The 20,565-nt window shown below is 43.1% G+C and overlaps 3 protein-coding genes across 4 annotated transcripts in view; 1 reads left to right on the top strand and 2 right to left on the bottom strand.

Annotated features, from left to right (window-relative positions):
* osbpl7 (oxysterol binding protein-like 7) overlaps positions 1-11,807 on the bottom strand; it is a 15,277-nt gene extending 3,470 nt beyond the window's left edge. Inside the window, exons 1-19 of one of the 2 annotated variants that reach the window (XM_062527156.1) lie at positions 11,655-11,807; positions 8,285-8,527; positions 7,827-7,967; positions 7,452-7,505; positions 7,251-7,364; positions 6,954-7,127; positions 6,591-6,720; positions 6,209-6,327; positions 5,734-5,820; positions 4,537-4,687; positions 4,140-4,258; positions 3,763-3,882; positions 2,753-2,918; positions 1,808-2,097; positions 1,085-1,222; positions 934-997; positions 739-817; positions 455-599; positions 1-106 (exon numbers count right to left, since the gene is read on the bottom strand). The exon at positions 1-106 is cut by the window's left edge and continues 45 nt beyond it. In XM_062527156.1, the coding sequence (XP_062383140.1) occupies positions 1-106; positions 455-599; positions 739-817; positions 934-997; positions 1,085-1,222; positions 1,808-2,097; positions 2,753-2,918; positions 3,763-3,882; positions 4,140-4,258; positions 4,537-4,687; positions 5,734-5,820; positions 6,209-6,327; positions 6,591-6,720; positions 6,954-7,127; positions 7,251-7,364; positions 7,452-7,505; positions 7,827-7,967; positions 8,285-8,416 (2,329 nt within the window). In that variant the 5' untranslated portion in view covers positions 8,417-8,527; positions 11,655-11,807. Of the gene's footprint in view, positions 107-454; positions 600-738; positions 818-933; positions 998-1,084; positions 1,223-1,807; positions 2,098-2,752; positions 2,919-3,762; positions 3,883-4,139; positions 4,259-4,536; positions 4,688-5,733; positions 5,821-6,208; positions 6,328-6,590; positions 6,721-6,953; positions 7,128-7,250; positions 7,365-7,451; positions 7,506-7,826; positions 8,015-8,284; positions 8,528-11,654 lie in introns of those variants that run through there. The other variant, XM_062527158.1, reaches the window with a different exon arrangement.
* A 550-nt stretch (positions 11,808-12,357) lies between these two features.
* Positions 12,358-17,162, bottom strand: mrpl10 (mitochondrial ribosomal protein L10). The gene is made up of 6 exons (XM_062527161.1): positions 17,140-17,162; positions 17,007-17,053; positions 15,590-15,759; positions 14,951-15,115; positions 13,970-14,114; positions 12,358-13,246 (listed from the first exon to the last, which is right to left on the bottom strand). Exons 1-6 carry the CDS (start codon positions 17,145-17,147, stop codon positions 12,993-12,995), a joined length of 789 nt encoding a protein of 262 aa, XP_062383145.1. The 5' UTR covers positions 17,148-17,162; the 3' UTR covers positions 12,358-12,992.
* A 143-nt stretch (positions 17,163-17,305) lies between these two features.
* Positions 17,306-20,503, top strand: pnpo (pyridoxamine 5'-phosphate oxidase). Its single transcript, XM_062527160.1, has 7 exons — positions 17,306-17,573; positions 17,995-18,119; positions 18,261-18,360; positions 18,511-18,564; positions 18,799-18,927; positions 19,193-19,263; positions 19,483-20,503. Exons 1-7 carry the CDS (start codon positions 17,385-17,387, stop codon positions 19,646-19,648), a joined length of 834 nt encoding a protein of 277 aa, XP_062383144.1. The 5' UTR covers positions 17,306-17,384; the 3' UTR covers positions 19,649-20,503.
* Positions 20,504-20,565: the final 62 nt, after the last annotated feature.

The following is a 20,565-nucleotide window of genomic DNA, read 5'->3' as shown; positions in this document are numbered from 1 at the left end:
TGCCCTCATGCCAGAGGCCTCCGAACCGGTGCACCACCTTGCCACTCTGGTTCAGCACCTGGCCCTGGACCTCATTTCTGTTGGCATCCGAGCCCCAGTATCGAGACTACAGGCGGGGAGAGGAACAAGTCAAGTCAAGTCAAGTCAAGTTTATTTATATAGCACATTTCATAAACAATCATCATTCAATGTGCTTTACATAAACAAAAACCAACAGCAGAACAGACATGTCCAGACTAGTCATTCAGTGTCAGCAAATTGTTCTGTCACATTGACACTAAAACAAAACCAGTAATGACCAACATCAAATTATGATCATAAAGGGTGCAATGAATATTTCATTATTCAGGCAAAATTAGGCTATCAAGACCTGGGTGTCAGTATTCAACACAAATCGTACAGCATTAATGGTACATAATATATTTTAAAAGAGAAAAGCATTCCTCTAACTGACCTTGACGAAGGTGATTTTGCAGGTGCAGACGGAGCTTTTTAGGTTGCGAATGGTGACCTCACCGTAGTGCTCCAGGTAGCGTTGTTGGGTCAGGACATTATGGATGCAAGTGACCACTTTGTTCCACTCGTAGTGGTCACCACGCCTGCAGGGGTGAAACAAAACAACACAGGTGATGCTGGGCAGTGTTTGTCCATCTATTGTAGCTTCTGTTGGCATTTTGGCCAGTTGCTTGCTGAAGTTCCACCGTGACAGCTGTGGCATTACAGTATGTTAACACTCACTTTGGAAGAGTGACATTGACCATTCCAGCTGGCATAATCTCCACAGACTTCCCCCAGAACTTGTTCTTCCACCGCTGGTCTGAGAAAGTCATAACAGCACCATTACAAATGTTTTTTCAGTGTTTCACCAATGGGATTCAGTGCTTCATGAAAAACCAATGTCTTAAGAACTACTCAGCTCATGATAGTACTGACCTTGCCAAAAGGCAAAAGTGTCTGACTCTGCATGACAGGCTGATACAGGTGGGTGATGGCTGACCTGAGAAAAGATATCAGATGATTATAAATGATTAATACATGTGTTATAACACACGCACCTGATCTGAAATCAGCCATGTCTACCCACCTGCTCACTGATGAAGCGGAACTTTCGGTCATCCCGTACACACTCGTAGGTCTCGCCAAGGACTGGGTTGAAGGGTTTGTAACGGTTGCGATAGGTAGCGATGGAGTAACCAGAGATAGCAAAGGCAGCGATATACACCTAAAGAGAGTTAATTGTACAATTAGTCTCATACAAATTCACACCTTCTTATTAACACGTTCAATAAATCCAGCTCTGAGGGAGCTGTGATGCAGGCAGCAGTGTCCCATACTGCATACTACATACTACATATTGCATACTGCATACTGCATACTACATACTCCAGTGCCCATGAGTCCCATGTTCAAGTCTGACCTGAGGTCATTTGTCAATCACAATCCCACCTATCTCCGACTCATTCCCTGTCTACTCTTCACTGTCTTATCAAGCAAGGCTAAATAAGCCAGAAAATAAATCTTAGAAATAAACACAAAAACAGTTCTCCAGGCCTGTGCATGTTCATCTGCATTTCAAAATCTGCAAATTGACAATTCATGTCCAAATTCTAAATAATGAAATACATATGCAATTTTTTTAATTAGTAAACAAGCTGTAGTTGTACACTCAAATGTCATTCAAACGTTCCTTGGATAATTCCACTGAATGAAAGTTTGAGTAATGCTTTGTATACATTATAATTATATATCCCCCCCCCCCCCCCCCCCCCTCATCTGTGGGCAGCGGTCAGCCGTCCAGCCTCCTCACCATCCTCTCGTAGGGGTCCTCGGTGTTACTAGCCGTGTCCAGCAGCTCGGAGTACTCCAGCTCCTCACAGAGGCGCTGCAGCAGGTTGATGGGCTCGTTGAGCGCCGCGGGCATGGAGATGCGCGACAGGTCCTTGCCGATGTTGTTATACAGGATGGACATGAGGCCGATGTGGCTGTTGTCGGGGCAGATGGCGGGCAAGGAGGTGCGGTAGCCGACACTCTGTGGCACAATGCTGGCCTTGGCTGGAGCTTTGGAAAGGCTGGCGCGGTATTTCCTAGTTGCTGACTCTGTAAGGAAACAATGGTTTATGTGATCACTTTCAACTGAGAGAATCCAGACTCTCCTCACAAAGTGAATCACAGTAGTAGTAGTGAGTGTGGTGAAAGCAGATTAACACCTTGGCTAGTCTGGGTCTTCATCAGGGAACACACTGGTGGCTGCAACCACTGAGCACTGAGTCGCAGCCGTGGCTTTTGAGCAGGCTGTCTAATGAGACCACTCTTCTACTCTCATCTCTTATGTTTAGATCCTTTTGGATCTATGGAAAGCATTTTGACTTGCTTCTGTGTACAAAGTTACATGAAACTGGACTTGACCTTATATGTTATCAAAGGAATTCCTCTTCTTCCTTATCTAAATAAGTTCATGATAATTGCCTTAATGTATATGTGTGAAAATAATGGAATATTAAATTCAGCAAATATAAATTGAGGATTATGAGTATGTATTTGTTTCAGTCAATGTATTATCCTCATTGAAAATAGCATAAACGTGATGGTGTCTCAGTTTACTTCTAGCGTCCTGTACTCCATGAATCCAACCTCACTGTATCTATGAGCAAGCATTCTCACAGATTTCTTTTCCACTCAAGACAATTGACCTTGGAGGACTTGAATATGAATTTCGAACATGAACTTTGACCCCTGGTTATTGCCCTCTCACCGTGGCCCTCTTCTGGCTCGGAGTTGCTGGTGCCGTCGCTCAGGCCAGAGGCTTCCTCTGAGCCGTCAGACGAGCTGCACAGGAGGTCATCACTGGCGTCAAAGTATTCCGCCGTCGAGTCCGCCACGGAGGGAGGCCGCTGCGACGCACGCCGGCTAGAGCCAGGCTGGAGGATGGAGGGATGGACAGAACAGAGGACAGAACAGAGAGGAGGACGAGTGTAAGATACAAAAGGACAACGACAGTGGCACACACGCACATATACTGTACACCCACACACCATATATATATACACACACACACACACACACACACACACACACACACACACACACACACACACACACACACACACACACACACACACACACACACACACACACACACACACACACACACACACACACACACACACACACACACACACACACACACACACACAGACACCTTGCAACATGCAACCTTACTGTGAAACAAATGCAGGTGTTTATTCTGGCTCGGAGGACTCAGAGTGCTCCATGTAAGAGGTGCGTATTTACCAGCTCATCAGATTACTGGAGTCTTAATTAAGAGTATTCAGCTCGCCAATCGGGAGGAGACTAAGAGAAAACATCTGAAGGGCATAGCCAACAGGTGTGGCAGAGCTGGGAAACACACACACACACACACAACAAGGCAAGCTCGGAGTCCTCTTGAGTACAAAAACACCTTGAGGCAGAGAAAGAGGAAAACTTGAAGACCCAAAGACTCCCAACGTGAAATGCACCCAAGTCACAAAGTCACATTGACATGCACTGTATATATATATTAAATCTGCTGTTTTAACTGTTGCGTGAATAAAGCTGCTTTCAAAAGACAACTAAATTACAAAAATACACACACATCATTTATATATTCTGTAGAGAATGAAAAAAACGAGAGTGACAAGGGCACGGAAGAGAAGAAAAAAAGGAGAGATTGTCCCCTCAGCTCCAGCCCACACCCTTAGGGAGCGGTCAGCACGGACACACCTTCCTGCGGCGTACGGACGTATAGGGCCGCACAGTACGGAAGGACTCCTCTGAGGAGTCTGACGACTCGGACGACGCTGACACACTGTAGATTTGGGTCATGAGAGACAGTGTTTCTAACTGCACATGAACACAACACACACACACACACACACACACACACACACATGGATATTATAGTCTAGGTTATGCAAACACAATATACTGTACAATGGACAATCAACATGAACCTCCCACCATCAGCAAAGTCTAGAAATGTACAAACGTTATAAACAGAATGCTTGGCAAAACACTCGCTGTATTACAGGGTTTCTGAGGTGGACTCCTAAAAAAGTTGTTGACGTTTTGTCCTAGAGATCATAATAAGATGGCCTCACCTCGAGCAGGGTGGCCATGGGCTGAGAGCCGGCAGGGAGTTCTCCATTGTTATAGGCCTCTTGTAGTCTCTGGCGCTCCTGGGCCAAGGACTCATGGACCGTCTTAAGGGAGTTATGGACTGAGGACAGGAAAGACACAAAAAAATACAATAATACTTTTTATTACTAAAAAAAATACAATAATATTATCATACACCATACGTGTTAATGGTTCACTTCTGTGTACATGTTATTGGCGTCCGATGCAGACATTTCTGAGCCGAGGGGTTGACCTCTGATTTCTCTATCATTGCTTATGAAGTGCTTAAGCATCAGTTGGTGTTACAGTGGATCATGTCTGCCTTCCCGTTAACCGTCCACATTGTGTCCTGGTTTGCTGTAGCTGCATGGCTCTCACCTCTGGATGACACTGCGCAAATGTCCACGTGCAGCTTCTTGCCCTCGGGAGAGATGACCGTGGGAGGGGCCAGCTGAGAGTACACGTAGTCTGGGATGGACGGCACAGAGGTGCCCAGGTGGGAGGCGCTCTGCAGCTGACTGGACGACAGCTGAGAGAGAGGCAGAGGGACAGACAGGTGGGTAGGGGGGGGGGGCACACAGACAGACAGCGAGAGAAAACATAAAGTTACACGACACCAGCATTGTCTGGGCCGTAACTTTGGAAGTAATTCTCCATCATGCTTGTCTAACACAAAACAATGTTTGAATTAAAGGTGCAGTATGTAGTTTCTGTTGTGAGATAAACCACAACAATGTATTTTTGAAGGGATACAGAAAATGTGTTATTAGCCATTCTAAATGGATTCTTTGGGATAAATATCTATTTATATGAATCTGATTGACCAACACTACAAACGGCAGCTTCAAACTAGATGACTGCACCTTTAACTGCTAAGCGCAATGAAAAGTGCACGGCTCAAATCACAGTTGGGTTGATGACACAAGTGAAACTGGAAAGGCAGTAGCTACAAATACTGGGTGTGTTGCTCTTAGACAGGTAACCGTTATGAACACACCTGTTTTTACAGGTTCATACAAGTCAAAGACATCTGATTGTGTTCAGTGTAGTCAACTCAGTAAACCTTGCACATGTAGAAATATAAATCAGTAAATTGTATAAATCTGAGTTGAACTGCATAATGTGTGATCATTTGAGGCACTCCCTCCTCATCTGATAGTGTACTCCTGCTACATGTTACTGTTCATCTGTATCAATTTGTACAGCTGCAGGTTTGACTCAAATGAATGCTGATCATTGGTCTACCAAAAGTTGCTGACTCACCGATTTAGTAATCCCACGCAATGGCTTCAGGTGAAAAAGGAATTCACTATGTTACTCGTGGAATGGGCATTCCACACAGGGGCTACAACTCAATTTATACAACTGACATTTTTGTATAATCTACCAGATTTTCAAATGGAAACCAATCAATCAATCCATTCCATAATTACTGTGAAGAGCAATTGAAAGCCCATAAGGAAACAAACACAAACAAACAAGCAAGCAAGCAAGCAAGCAAACAAACACATACACACCTAAGACAAAAAAGCAGAGAGATGAGTGCATAGATTTTCTACCACGCATTCTCCTTACCATTCCAAGCGCCTCAACTCTGGAGAGGGTGCGAGAGTGCCCCCACATCTTTGCAGATCGCTTCTTTGGTTTTTCAAGGGAGAGATTCTGTAAGGGATGTACAGACAGACAGAGCAGCGCATCAAAATTCAGTCCAGAACTGGCACCACTGACACACACCCGCTCATAGTGGGCCGCATTGTGTAAAAGCCACAGGACAGGGTTTTATCCAAGTTAAAAGAAACAAAATCACATTAATACCTTATTAACTGCCCCCATGTTTTAACCTCATAGCTGAAGAAATTTAGCAAAATCACAGTAGGCTGTAAGCTGCGGCTAATAGTTAGAAAATTAAATTACGGTAGCTGCTACAATTATTTTCAACTTATGGGTGCAGTTGTGTGGAGTATGGACTGTGGAGTGACCTGGAGCTCTCTCTCTCTCTCTCTCTCTCTCTCTCTCTCTCTCTTTTTCTCTCTCTCTGTCTCTCTCTCACCTGCACACTGATGATCCGCTGCAGTTCTCCGTTGTTGAGCGCTGGGCCTGACTCCATGGCATGAAGTTTCTGAATGAGTCGGCTCAGCTCACTGATGTCCATCTGAACCCGGTTCAGTTCTGGACAATTCAAAGGTAAGGTAAGGCTGTGGCAAGATGCTTCCCAAGTAGATTTGTTGTAGATTTGTTGTAGAGTTGAACAATTACGGAACATCACCTCAACTATAAAGTGTAGCTTTTTGACAGACAATCTGAGCATCTGTGGTGTCACACACACACACACACACACACACACACACACACACACACACACACACACACACACACACACACACACACACACACACACACACGTAATTACTATTAGAAGACATGAACAATACCTTGGGCACAGCTGTTGTGGTCCTCAGTTTGCTGTAGCCATTCAGACACCTTTCCATTCACTCCAGAGTTGCTTATGGGTAGCTCAGATGCCTGAGGGGTCATCTCACCCATGTATGACCCGGAAGTACTCTGACGGTGAGCACAAGATTGTGATTAAAAACAACATTGTGGTGGGGTAATACAATTACTTTCAGAAAAATGTACCTGTATTCTTTTTTGACTATAATTGTAACACCAAAATAATGAAGAACGCTTTTGCTTCAACCGCACCGTACGTGTGAGTGTATACTTACTACATGACGGAAATGTACGAAAATAACTTTGGTCTTCGTAGGATTTTTCGGCTGCACTGGAACACTCACCATGACACTCACCATGTCTTGTGTGGCTCCATTCCTATGTGCTGCCATTCCACTGGTCCCCTGAGAGAGAGCCTGGAGGAAGCCATTTTGGACATTGGCCGCCTCATTCTTCTTAAACACCCGGTGTGCGTTCAGTTTGGTCACCCAAATGTAGAACATATCGTGGCTTTTAGCCTTGAAGAGAGGCACAGAGAGAAGACAAGGTAAAGCACTTCAGTCCTGACAGCGCTGTTTTATTTTTGTTCTTCACAAACCAAACTAAGCGGTTGAATTTGAAGTTTTCTTTAAGTAGCCCACCTTTATGTGGTAGAGGTTGTCTCCCGCATCTAGGTCAATACGTTTTGATTTCTTGTTGATGGATATGACAGCAAAGCTGACATCTAAGGAACCACCGAGCTTCCCCTTAGAGAACTGATGAAAAAGGACCGACATGTCAAAGGAAATCTCAGTTCAATTCATATCAAAGGATGTAAAGGTCAAAGGTTAGAATTAACTTACATCTTGCTGTGTTCTGGAATACCTAAGGATCCCTTTGTCCAAAACAAAATATCTCTGAAAAGGAAAAAAAAAATGCAGTTTTCACACAACCCAGATATACTATATTCAGATCACACACATCGCTAACTTTGAACTTTGAACATAATATGGACAAGGTTGATTGCTAGTATCACAAGGCATTCTTCCTCATGTGTATGTTTATGATATTTGGCAGACTGAGGAAACGAGTCTTGACTGTGAACTCTTAGTGTAAAATGGATACAGCACTTTGTCTAGATACTAAGAAAGACAGTCAAACTCAATGGTACAATCATGCGGATCTCATAATTCTGGCTCAGGGTATAGATCTCTCCCCAATCCCCAACGTTTGCTCACCTTGTGCCAGCCCTTGAGTGGCCACTTCCTCCTCTTCATCAGATAGCCCTCACAGATGCCCGGCATGCTCAGGTCCTGCAGGGACTCCCCGGTGCCCACGTCCATCTGCAGGTCGTCCATGATCTCCCAGTCCTTAATGTTCTTGAGGAGGGAAACGACAGCAAGAGACACAGTCAACCCCCCACGCCACACCCTCTGAGTGTGGCACCGCTGCTTCTGCGGCGGCGAGTCATCCTATAACGGCACTACACTGAAACCACATCCCACCCAATGACTTGTTGGAGCACGTTTAATCTGAAGCAGAGCAACAGGTTCTTTGGATTTCCCTGAACCAACCCCTTTTCCTTTACGCCCGCTTGAGGCATGCTAGAGAGAGAAAAATGCCCCAGGAGAGTGGGCAAGAGATGTCCCAAGAGGGCAGGTGTATCTGGTCCAAGTGGACAAAGGTAGGCGCTTACCGGTCGAGAGTGGCGGGAGGATGCGGTGCTGCTGCTCCGAGAGTGAGCCGGCTTGTGCCAGCCGACGTTGGACCTCTCCAGGCCACTCATCACCGACTGGCTGCGGTCCAGCGTTGGCCCGTAGGGATCCATGTTGGGGTGAATGCTCCGGCTCTTCCCTTCTGTCAGTGCACTTGCTACGATTTAGTGAGTGGCAGGCTCCTCAAAGGGGTCCATTTCAACAAACACTAGAGATTGATTGGTCTGGTGGGGAGAGAAAAAATAACTTCACTGAATGAATGCCGCCATGCTAGGATTAAAGATTTGATTTGTCCAGTTAAGCGGAGGATAATACAACATAATTCATGATATAGTATTTATCACGTAATACATGTATTATATAATACAAAGTACATCCGACAGACTGAGATTATTTGTAGAATGTATAGCAGATTTTTTTATTTCTGGCATGCTGGCTGTATTCACCTGAATTACTGAGCCTTTTCTCTGCAATCTCCTGCTGCCCACCATAAAATTGATCAAATTTTACACCGTTGACATGGTCACAGTTGAATAATGATGCAGAAATCCACAGAACAGCATGTTTTAGCTAACATTTGACATCTGAACACATGAAAGGATTACCATGTGGTGCAGTTATGCTATGATCATATTCTGATCTCCCATCAGCCCCCTAAGAGGATTATGGGTCATTTTATGACATTTAGTGGCGATGGGACAGTGAGCAAACGGCAAGAGAAATTGAGGAAAAACCACATTCTAAAAGCGGCATCGAATCCATGTGCAAGCTCTCTATTAAATCCTGTTACCTAACAGCAGCCAAGTCACAAATCTAACCTGTCCTTAGTGAGACTCTTCCCTCTGCAGTGTTCTGGATTGTGCCGGATCTTCACCTGACAGGCCCGGGCCAAGCGCAGGAGATTAAAGCACAACGAGCCAATTCTATACCTCCTCCCTCCCCAGTAAGAGCCCCCCCGCTATAAGTAAAGTCACATAGGGTCATAGAGTCAAACATGGAGTGTGTTGACAAACAAGAGAGTTCTAGAGTCTGTTTTTCTGAGAGATAATACAGACTTGCTGTTGTAATGCACTGCAGATTCTTATAGATTAGGAATTGTATGTTATTTACAATTTATATCTATATAAATGAGGATACACATCCTTCTGACGTGAGGATATCCTGCAGAGGCATACTGCTGGTTTCATCTAGAATGGTGCACTATACTTGATATTATATTTCCCACGCTTGCGATGCACGAGGCCAACCTTCTTCCATGCATCTGCAGAAGGCTGTCAGTTTGCAAATTACTAATACAGGTAGGGAGATATCACAGCTCCGTAAAGAGGTGCAATCACAATACATTTGTGAAAATAGGGCAAGACGAGTGGATGCATAACACTTTTCATACACAGAGGTAGCCTACTGTAGGTATCATATGAAAGTCAACTAAATCAGTGAAACACATCTGTGTCATATACAGCTTTCTCACCGTTCAGAAAATGCTTGGTATATAAGTATGATATTGTTATACTTTCAACAATTTTCTACTTTCTTGCCAAAAATGGTCTGGGCCAACTGGGTTTACTCAAGATGATGGATGTTGAAAGTTGACTGATCTTGGGTGTTGCCATATTAAATATGTTGTGGATTGTTTCATTATTATTTTGGCCACTAAAATCACACGTTGAATTCAACATTTGGTCATGAAAGGAGAAGATCCACACAATAGCCTCTGCAGTATCAGCCATGTCATCAACAGCAAGCAGAAAAACTATGGTGTACGTCTTGACATGAGCTACATTACTTAAACTACCAGTTGGAGTGACGAAGAGACTAGGAGCACATGTCTTGGAAGGACAGGATTACCATCAGCGCTGTAATTGGCTTTCATTGGAGCTTTTTTAGCAACCTCTCTCTTGAATAGCCTTCAAACAACTGGTAACAAGATCATAGGCTAAATGAACCTTAAAGAAGGTGGGACAATTCCCTGAGTAAACATTATACTATTGAAGGTTTATTGATTTCCAGAGAAGAACCATTCGCCAAGATCAAGGACTCCTGTCAGTTTGGTCTCAAGTAATCTTATGTAAAACTTGGTTGTTGGGGTAGGATTGACGTCAGCCAAAGAAGGGCATGGTGGAAACTGGATAAGGGGATTTGGAGGTGACAGTGCTCACTTACTCAATGTGGAAAATTGTGAGAGTATCCCCATATAATTCAAGATTACTACATCTTAATATGTAGGCCTACCTCAGGAATGTAACTGACGTGCTTGGGGATTTAATATGAAAAGCTATGTCCACACTATTTGTAGGCTATACTAATAGTGACAAAGGCTGGTAGGGGTCGTGTACTCTCCCACTGAGAAGATTGTCTGTTGGGGTCAGCAAGGGTCAGCCCTGGAACGGTCTACTGGAGATTCAAAACAAATAGGGTTTGTACTACTTCCATATATAGCACAGTGTCACTTGGGAAAAAGACAAACAAGGTAACCAATCAGGAACAGTATCATTATGTTAACATTATGTTGTACTGCTCTGGTGTCTTACTAGCCAGGCTAGTGTCTTACTGCTATGCTGAGTTAAATATGTAAATAGTAGGCTACAAGTAGCCCAACTGACCTTGGTTCCTTGGTGACTTGTATCAACAACACTAAGTGAAGGACATTTTCATCTGTGCAGGACAGTGAAAGCTGCTGGAGCTCCTTTCTACGTCAGTAAACTCTCAAGATGGCCATCTCCATCAGCACCCAAAAAGCCTAGCTATTGCTCACTGTGATATAATCCTGCTGTTTCAATCACAGTAGCTAACAAAAAACAGCTAGGAGTTATTGGAAAATCAAACATCTGTCGGTAAATCTGTTGTTATTGACTAAGCTCAAAGAAACCACCTTTTCACCTCATTTCAGTCATTTCTCACTGTAGCCTATCATCAACCAAATGCCAGTTGCTGAATTGCATCATCTTAAGCAATATGCCAAATCCAGTAAGTAAGAGGTACTGATGGTAAGAGGTTACATAAACTGTACTGTCAGACATTAGCAACATAGCCACCTCCACTTCTGCCAAGTCTAACACTAGATTCACAGACAATTTATGAAAGGACAGTATCTGGCCATGTCAACAGCAAGCATTTCATTAGATATTCATGTCTTTTCAGTACACTTTTACACCAACAATCTGATGAACTGAAAGCTTTGTCTGTATAGTTATATATACACACATCATTGAATATATCATAACTTCTCAGACTCTACCCACAGCAACATACCATAGTTATGAATGCAATAATTTCAGTCAGAGAAAGATTTCTATAGTGAAGCCTCTAGAAGCCTCTGTTTAGCCGAGCAGCATTAGCATTCCTCCTCACCTCAGACTGACACGTCCTCCAGCGGGCAGGTGAAGTGTACGAAAGCCAAAATCTTTGTCAAAGAGCGTGCAGCCTTTCCCCATTTGCTGGATTTGAGGTCGCAAGTTATACAGAAGTATCCAAAACATGTAATATCTCAGTGTCTGAGAAAACCCTACTGCTGTCCTGTCACGGCTAGTGACCAACCCCCAAATCCATCACAAGTGCTTTGGACAGTGCGGCTTGGTCATTATCCGCATTAGTGACTTATTGGAATTACAGGCGTACACAGAATGTCTCTTGCCAGACGAGAGAGGAGGTGCCATTGGGAAGCTTATATATACACCTCAGGTCAACGCTTGTTGCAGGCAGTTTGAGTTCCATAGAGATGGCCACACAGTATTCTGATAACCGCAAGTCAAATCAGCAAAGAACTGCCTTTCAGACAGAAGCAGTGCTCCACAATCTCAGTGTGTGTGACCATCTCTTATAGAATTTCTACAACAAATGCACTTCTTTAAATGTAAACACGTATATTACCCCATCTAAAAATAGGATTTAATATGAGTTGATTAAGTAATTTAATGCAGTTGTCCTCCTATAGATAGAAACTGAAGTTAAACAGACAATTTCTCACTCAGACCCAGAATAGCTGCAGTAATAGACTAACTGACCCAGATTAGCGTGGTGTAATCCAGAGATTACTGCTAATCTGAAGCCGTGAGACCACTAGTGTTTATTTTGGCTGCACTCATACATGCCTGACTTTTACAAGATGAAAATCATATGGCGCAGGGATTTTGCTGGGCAAAACTGCTGCTGACGCAATGCACCCCAGTAAATATTTCCGGTTGGCTCCATCACTTACATCCCAATGACATTCTAGAAGCTTCTTCACAGCTTTTCACTGTGTAGTCGCAGCACATCAAAATTTACATTTGGAATTTTGTGAGGCAGAAAATACCAACTAGAATAAAAAGAGACAGACATTTGTATGAACTTAGAAATTTGTTTTAAATTACATCTTTAACAGGTGACATCAATAGTTTCTACCCAATGAACACCACACACTTCTTATAGTACAATAGGAAAGGTCCAAGTCCAGTGAGCCAAACCTGGTGGCAAGAGGAGGTCAAATGGCATGGTTGCAAACAGTCTGCAAACCCTCCTCTGCAAACTCGCCCTCTCTCTCAGTCTCTCACCTCTCCCTCACTCACTCCCTCACTCCCTCCCTCACTCACTCACTCACTCACTCACTCACTCACTCACTCACTCACTCACTCACTCTTTCTACACTGGAGGGTGGGGACGGGAGGAGTAGAGGGAGGAGTAGATGGAGAAGGAGGAGATGTGATCCCGTCACGCTGCCTCCGTGGGCTGAGAAGGGGCCTCCTTGGCGCCGTCCCCGGTGGCTTCCTCGGGGCTCAGCTGCTTGGCGTACTGCTGCAGCAGGGCGCTCAGGTGGGCCGGGTGCCGCTGCAGCAGGGACACCGTGCGGGACGTCATCAGGGTCAGGCTGCTCACCAGCTCGCCCTGCACGGTGGTCATGGTGGGCAGCTTGGAGTACTCGAGGATGCCCTGGCGCGACAGCAGCGCGTTGTCTATGCAGGCCCCTGGGGGAGGGAGTTACACAGATGAGAACTTCCCTGGAGCATCTGCAGACGTGGCCTAAATATTCCTAGGATGTGAACGTTTGCACTACATCTGAAGACATTCCCTTGAGATGTTCCTAATTGAATGTGCTCACAAGAAGGTGAGGTCACGTTGACCTTCAGCTATGACCTCAAATTCTAATCAGTTCATCAGCTCAAGGTTTTCTTGAGATAGCAAGGAAGGTACCACAAGTCATTTGTGCCTACAGCAATTAGACTGCACAATAACAGATCAAAAATATCTGTTGCACTTTAGTTTACCCCTCTGCACATCCAAGTAATTCCTTTTGAAGTATTGCACAGTTCTCTATCTTTTATCTTCCTATTTATTCTCTATTTATTATACAGTCCTATTATGATATGTCTTTGTGATGTTTGTAATGTGGTATGTTTATTGTCTGTTTGTCTTGTCACTCGTTTTGAATATTATATGTTCTGTGAGACGTGTAATGCTGACCACATGAATTTCCCCTAGGGGATAATAAAGTTTACCTTGTCCTTGACCTTGATATTACATTTACCAAATGTTTGCTCATGACCAGGGAACAGTGTTTCCATTAATTCCATTTTTTTGTGACATATGTACAGTGAATGTTTCACCTACAGCTATACATAAAAAGGTACTTACACTATCTCTTATTTAATTTCAATTAAAGCACATTGATCTACAACGCATGTCCTTACCAAGGAGTGCTATCTGAGGGCTGCCTCGCAATGTAACGAGCATCTGCTTTGCTTTGGGTTCTTTGCTAACCAACAGGATAGTTGGCCCTGTGAACAGTGGTGCCATATTTCTGTATGGACTTCCAGGTAAAAAAGCCCTGGTAACCTGCAAACAAATCAAGCAAAAGACAAATAAAGAAAACAAAAACCATTAAAACATTTGACAGGACAGTTTAGAGAATTGTATTTAGAAATGAAGAATCTTCAAGAAGAAGTAAGATTCATAAGAAGTTTATGTCCTTAGGTTTCTTAATGTTAGAATTGTGGTTGGTAAGATCAATTCAACTGAAGCCTACCTTACACTGATAGACTTTTACAAGATTTGGGAAATATTATTGAAAGATAGTAGTCTTTTAACTAATGCCCCTCATTCAAGCTTTACTCAAAAGACTACTGTCAAAGTCTGTCAGTGGTAATATGTATGTGGGAATTCAAATGGCATGGATCCATTCCTGGGTTCAGTTCTGTTCCTGTACTGTTCCACATTATACATGTGTCTGTCTTTTGAGATAAATGCCGATACGTCGTTTTTGCAGTGTGTAATCAGTAGTTATCTGTACTGAACTGTCAGATAAGCAATTCTGTGGTGTTAACCACTAAATAAAACCTTGTTCCTGTGGTTGTTCTACCATGTCCTGACTGGATGTTTAGTACCAAATAGTACCTGATCTGTAGTACCAAATTACCATCACAATATTTTTGTAAAAGGGGGTCGTTTTCAAGGAAATCAAGTAATCAACAGTATTTTCAAAATCTATCAAAATAGAACCTTAGTAGCCATAGAGTTGGTTTGAAATATTTTGTTTTATCAGATTCATTCTTAAGATCTACTGAATGCTTTGCCTGATTAAGACGTTACTGTGTATCAGGTGAATGAATGAGCCATGAGGATTTTTTATTTTTTAGGAATTCTGAAAAAAGTCAAGTGAGCACTGGTTGTACCTGGTTAGGAAAAAACCTGACCCTGATGTCGTGCTTCTTAAGCCTGTGCTTCAGAAGTAGCATGTCCTCGGCACTGGAGGAACTGTTTTGGGCCACAGCAACCATCTTATTATCCCTGAACACCTCCTCGAGATCTCTCTTCAAAATCCTCATCAAGCCACTCTCCTGTTCAAATAAGGAAAAGAGGGTAAACTCAGTTTAAAAAAAAGAGTAATTCACTTCACATGATTAACAAGGCTCACTTAATGTACTCCGTTTACGCAGGGTGAGTCAATGACCGTGTTTACATACACACTTCAGTATCCCAGAAATGAGGCTCCTCCTGTTTTTTGATCATATTCAGGATATGGTGCTTACAAGCACACAGAGAAACCTGGTTATTACTATCCCTGTATACATGATGAATACTATGCGTGTACGATAAGGTACAGTACAGTACAGTATCACAGTTAATTGGATCTCTCAAAACTGGGATTAGGGCTTATTCAGGGTTCTGAGATATGACGTTTACATATGTGCGAACACAGAATCAGGATACTTGAAGTGCATGTAAACAGACATTGTTTTACATTGATCTGATTTCAACATGGAACTTCCTAATGCTGGAAATATAATTTCCCTTGGTCAGCCATGACTAACCTCCTCGATCCTCTTGGGGCGGGGGGCCAAAGAGCCTACAGGTGGTCCAGGCTTTGGGGGCATGTATTTTGTCACAGCTAACAGTTTCTGCTTGAGGATGTGCATTGGCTTCCTGTGCCGAGTGACAGCTTTTGACCCATGCCGGACACTTTGAGTTAGGGGCAGCCATGCTGTGAAATAAAGCAAAGGCAGTGCTTTAGCTTTGAATGGAAAGAAGATTATTCTTTCTGACCTCTGTGTCCACAATGCATTCTTCATTAAAGGGACACTTCACCGATTAGCATTAAGCTTTGTATCTTTAGAAAACCAGTCATGTTGTTGAATGGTCGTGCATCATTCCCTCAGTTTGCCTTGGGATGGGAGAAATACGGATTTCAAAGTTGGACTTCCTGCTTTCAATGATGTAAAAATCATCATTTTTAGGAAGCGCTACAAGCACAGATGGTCACGCCCCTCCTTTAGGCTACGGACGGACTCAATGTTGCGTTCATGTTAGGCAAAGCGCTAACATTGCCTTTTGGACGTATTGAGAGTTTTGTTGTCTATGTTTCGTTTGTTCATCTGTATGTCAAATGTTTGTGTACGGGTACGCTGGCGAATACGCCACTCCGTCCAGCATTTTGTTTTTGTTTGTCTGCAGCGCTTTGGGTGTGCACTTTGTGTATACAAAAATGCGCTTTATAAATAAATGTGACTTGACTTGACTTGACATCATTGAAAGCAGGAAGTCCTATTCATGGGTTCCATTGAAATCCGTATTTCTCCCATCTCAAGGCAAACTGAGGGAATGATGCACGACCATTCAAAAACATGACTGGTTTTCTAAAGATACAAAGCTTAATGCTAATCGGTGAAGTGTCCATTTAACCATATTAGCACTGTATTTCATGCTTTCTCAGTTACCACTGACCAAACCAAATGGCTAATATTTTAGAAAAAAATATACACAGAAAATCGTTGCACACATTAACTCAAAGATAATATTACAAGAATAACGCAACGCAATCAAATAATTCACCAACAAAAGCTGCTGCTTTCAGACAGGATTATGTTATGCTAGGTGTTAGCTGCTAGGTAAATTCGCCAAATTGTCTGTGCAACTACCTGGATAGATAGCGGTTCGATTTAACATACAACCTTTAAAAAGTAACGTCTTCAATTTAGGTTATTTTATTAGTGCATCTTGTTCTAACATTAGGTACAATCCTGTAGACAAAAGAAAAGAAAACACAAGAAAAGTCATGATAACTTGGGATAGCTAATGTTAACTGTAAGCCATCTGAAAAGACAGTTTGCCAGTTGTTTCATCGTTGCTGAAAATATATCGATGCCAAACAACTATCATTTTACAGTCTCTATCGATCAGATTTGTTGACACTTTAAACCGTAATAAGCCGACACTGTGCGTTATAATTACCCGGACTGGTGAACAGCTTTCCGCACAAGGTCGCTGCCATGTTGAAACTGCAACCGGATATGACATCGTTAATCAACAAAACGCACTACGTTGTTTAAGTAATCATTTTCAAGAAAAAGAAATACATGTTTACAGCGTCATCCAAGTCGATACACGTTCCAAACATGAAGTGTGTTTGTGTCGTTTACGTATAACTTACACCGAGTATACAAAAAAAACTCAAAGTTGTAATTTACACTTTATTAGCGCGTTTAAGTCGTTTGTGTTGGTGTTACCAAACTCAGCGGTGGGGTATTTTCGATGCCATTTTCATAACAGTTTACGCAATGAACAAAACGTGATGACGCAATCTCCAACGTTCGGCGCTGTTGTACAAGCATGATACGTGCGCTAAGTGTCATTGGATCGAGGAACATTGGAAAAATAGGGAAATATTGCAAACCCTATGCCTTCCCGGCTCCTTGTAAACATCAGTTAAATTCTTTATTTTTCTGCACGAAACCTACGGACACGCACAGTGCAATGGATTTGAGTGATATGAGAAAGAAATACAAAGGAGACGATCAGGTAACGTTTGGACGTTACGTTTAAACTATTACCTCGCCTCACCTCACCTGACTTAACCTGAAGTCGTGACTGGAGACGAACACCGCTGTAATTTTGCTGATGTCTTAACTGGAAATGTAATTTAATTTGTAGGTGTTACTGTGAAGAGTTGTTGCATTCTGTGGCGTTAGAAACCATGCAGGTTACCAGCATGGTTGATCTTGACCTAGCCAACGACATTCATTGAACAATGCATTATGCAGTCAATTCAGCAAATATTCTAAATGCAATGCCTACAGTATGTTGCTCCTGTAAAGCTTTAAAACAAATAGCTTTACTATAAACTGTTACTGCGGCCGTGATCTATCACTGTGAATGAATGGAATAAATATTGTTGGTAACTACAATGTAATCTTTTCTTCCCTTAACCCCTACTTCTCAGTGTTTCGAAGAGGATCAGTTGGTTTCGCTGGACCCTATAAAGCAATTTGGTGACTGGTTTGAGCAAGCCACGAAATGCCCAGAAGTTGGAGAAGCTAATGCTATGTGCATTGCCACTGCTACCAAGTGAGAGCCCAACAATCATCATCACCCGTGTAGGCTACTCGATTATTAGAGGGCCATTCATTTCACTGAAGCTGAAGCTGTCCATGTTGCAGTTTCACCTGGAGCTACTCACACAGCCAATCACTGCTGTTCTTTCCTCAGAGATGGACGCCCATCTGCACGGATGGTGCTGCTGAAAGGCTTCAGTCATGAGGGCTTCCGCTTCTTCTCCAACTACGAGAGCCGCAAAGGCGAAGAGCTGGTGAGCATCATCTGTTCGATGAAAATGGACGCACCACACACACTACACAAACACATCTGTAATGACTTCAGCTTATTGATCTGGGATGATCCTGTGAGAATGAGTAGCCCACTTTGCACATCGTATGACATGATGTTCTCTTGTCTCCAGGAGAGCAACCCATATGCTTGCCTAGTGTTCTACTGGGAGCCCTTAAACAGGCAGGTAAGAACCACACCATTATCTCCTTTGTATTCTCTCATGGCCATTTGAAGAATGTATAGTGCAGAAGTACGTTGCTGGGGTGATCACAGCTTTAATATACCTAAAGGAATGTCTACACCAGTGGAGGCCTACAATACGGAATACAAAAGGCCTGGCAACTTGCCACCAAGCAGCATTGTATCCATTTTGCCCATCCTATACTGACTGGTGTGGTGCGGTGTGGTTTCTCCTTAGATCCGCATTGAGGGCGACGTGGAGCGAATCCCCTTCCAGAGCTCCTGTGATTACTTCCACTCTCGCCCCAAGAGCAGCCAAATCGGCGCTGTGGTCAGCCGACAAAGCACGGCGATACCAGACAGAGAGGTAAGACATGAGGGAGAATGAGATCAAAGGTACAGTATGCGTAGGGCTATATTGGGCCGGAAGGTTCTGTCCAAACGTTGGTTAAAAATTGGACTAAAAAAATGTAGTCACTTTTTATGTGTCAACAATTATATATCAACATACTAGCTAACTATTCCAAGAAGAAGCATTTCCTTTACATGTGCCTGTAATCATTTGCAGTGTCATAACTAGCTCTGCCATGACACAGAAAGGTCCAGGAACGTGTTTGCTTTTTTCTTCGCAGTACCTGAGACAGAAGAATTCTGAATTAGAAGAGAGGTATAAGGACACCGATGTCCCAATGCCTGACTACTGGTGAGTGATGCTGTTATGACATTTGTGTAAGGCATAGAACGACCCTGTAGTCTTTATCCATGCCTTTTGAAGAGTTATTATGAAAGCGGCAGTCCTCGGTTCACCCATAAGCTGAATGACATCCTGTACCCAGAGCTGTGGAAATCAAAGTCCACAGGATGTAACCATTATGCCAGTTCAAAGAGTACGTTTGATGCCTTTTTTCCTGTCCTCCTCTAGGGGGGGATATATCGTCAAGCCTTACTACATCGAGTTTTGGCAAGGCCAGACCAACAGGCTCCATGACCGGATAGTGTTCACACGACCGAAAAAGGGAGAGCCAGAGCTGAAGGACATGCAGCACCACGCAGAGGGGGGCTGGGTTTATCAGCGGCTGTCTCCTTGATTGACAACTCATGCCTCCCATCAGCGTTAGATAAAACATCCATTTTTTTGTATCATACTGTTAACATAAAGTCAAACAGTTTTCTCAAAATGATCCGAAAGGGACAGTGTGTACTTTTAAAATCCACCTCAAAGCCATTTCATGCTCTGAGTTGCTAGCTGGTCTTGAGGTGTTCTGTCCTGACATGGCTCATTGTTTTTGGTTTGTTTGTTTGTTTGTTTGTTTGTTTTGTTTTGGAAATGTACATGCCGTTATAACAGAGCGTATTTACAGAAGGAAGACCGAGGCCATAAGTCTCCCTCATAATGGTGGTCTCACTGCTGTCCAAAGGATACGCTCTGACGAGTGAAGTATCTGTGTGGCGTACACGTTTGAGCTGATGTCATTGCTTTCCCTCAGAGCGCTGTCAGCACTCAGAAGTCTTAAAGCACAAGCTCCTCCGCCTTTAAAACTGTATGAGGCTCATATCTCATATCGTAAAATTAAATGGCTCTCAGAGCCGCCCACCTCATGTCAACGTGTGTGTAATGAAGATTGCAAATGTGTCCAAAATTCCTGTGTGCGTTTCTGTTTGTGTTGTGTTGTTTCATAGGTGTGTAATTCACCTTACTGATAGCGATGAATACACACAAGTGCTATGAAGTGCCAAGTTTCCCTAAAACTTAATCAATGCAGTATTTAGAGTAAACTTGACTGATCCGTGATTCCAGTGGTAATGTTTACACGTCCTAATGTGTGATATGAATCTGAGATGTATATGTGTACATTAATTCTGTCATGATGCACCAAGGGTGCTTCAGCAATATAGTTTAAGAGAACGAGAAAAGTATACAATAAAGACATACTTGACTTACGGATGTGTGTTGTTTTTTTCCATGGCCAGTCAGGAGGTGGCAGTGTTGTGCCAAAAAAAAAAC

The sequence above is a fragment of the Sardina pilchardus genome, chromosome 22 (genome assembly GCF_963854185.1).
Source record: "Sardina pilchardus chromosome 22, fSarPil1.1, whole genome shotgun sequence".
Lineage (NCBI taxonomy): Eukaryota > Metazoa > Chordata > Actinopteri > Clupeiformes > Clupeidae > Sardina > Sardina pilchardus.
The sequence above is the reverse complement of the archived record's forward strand: the minus strand, read 5'-3'. Positions and strand labels throughout refer to the sequence as shown.

Coding starts and splice junctions, on each gene's coding strand:
- pnpo (XM_062527160.1), top strand. CDS start 17,385: ATGATACGTGCGCTAAGTGTCATTGGATCGAGGAACATTGGAAAAATA. Junction 18,361..18,510: donor GCCGCAAAGGCGAAGAGCTG/GTGAGCATCATC, acceptor TCTTGTCTCCAG/GAGAGCAACCCATATGCTTG. Junction 18,565..18,798: donor GGGAGCCCTTAAACAGGCAG/GTAAGAACCACA, acceptor GTTTCTCCTTAG/ATCCGCATTGAGGGCGACGT.
- mrpl10 (XM_062527161.1), bottom strand. Junction 15,116..15,589: donor GCCCCAAGAGGATCGAGGAG/GTTAGTCATGGC, acceptor TTATTTGAACAG/GAGAGTGGCTTGATGAGGAT. Junction 14,115..14,950: donor TCAGGTTTTTTCCTAACCAG/GTACAACCAGTG, acceptor ATTTGTTTGCAG/GTTACCAGGGCTTTTTTACC.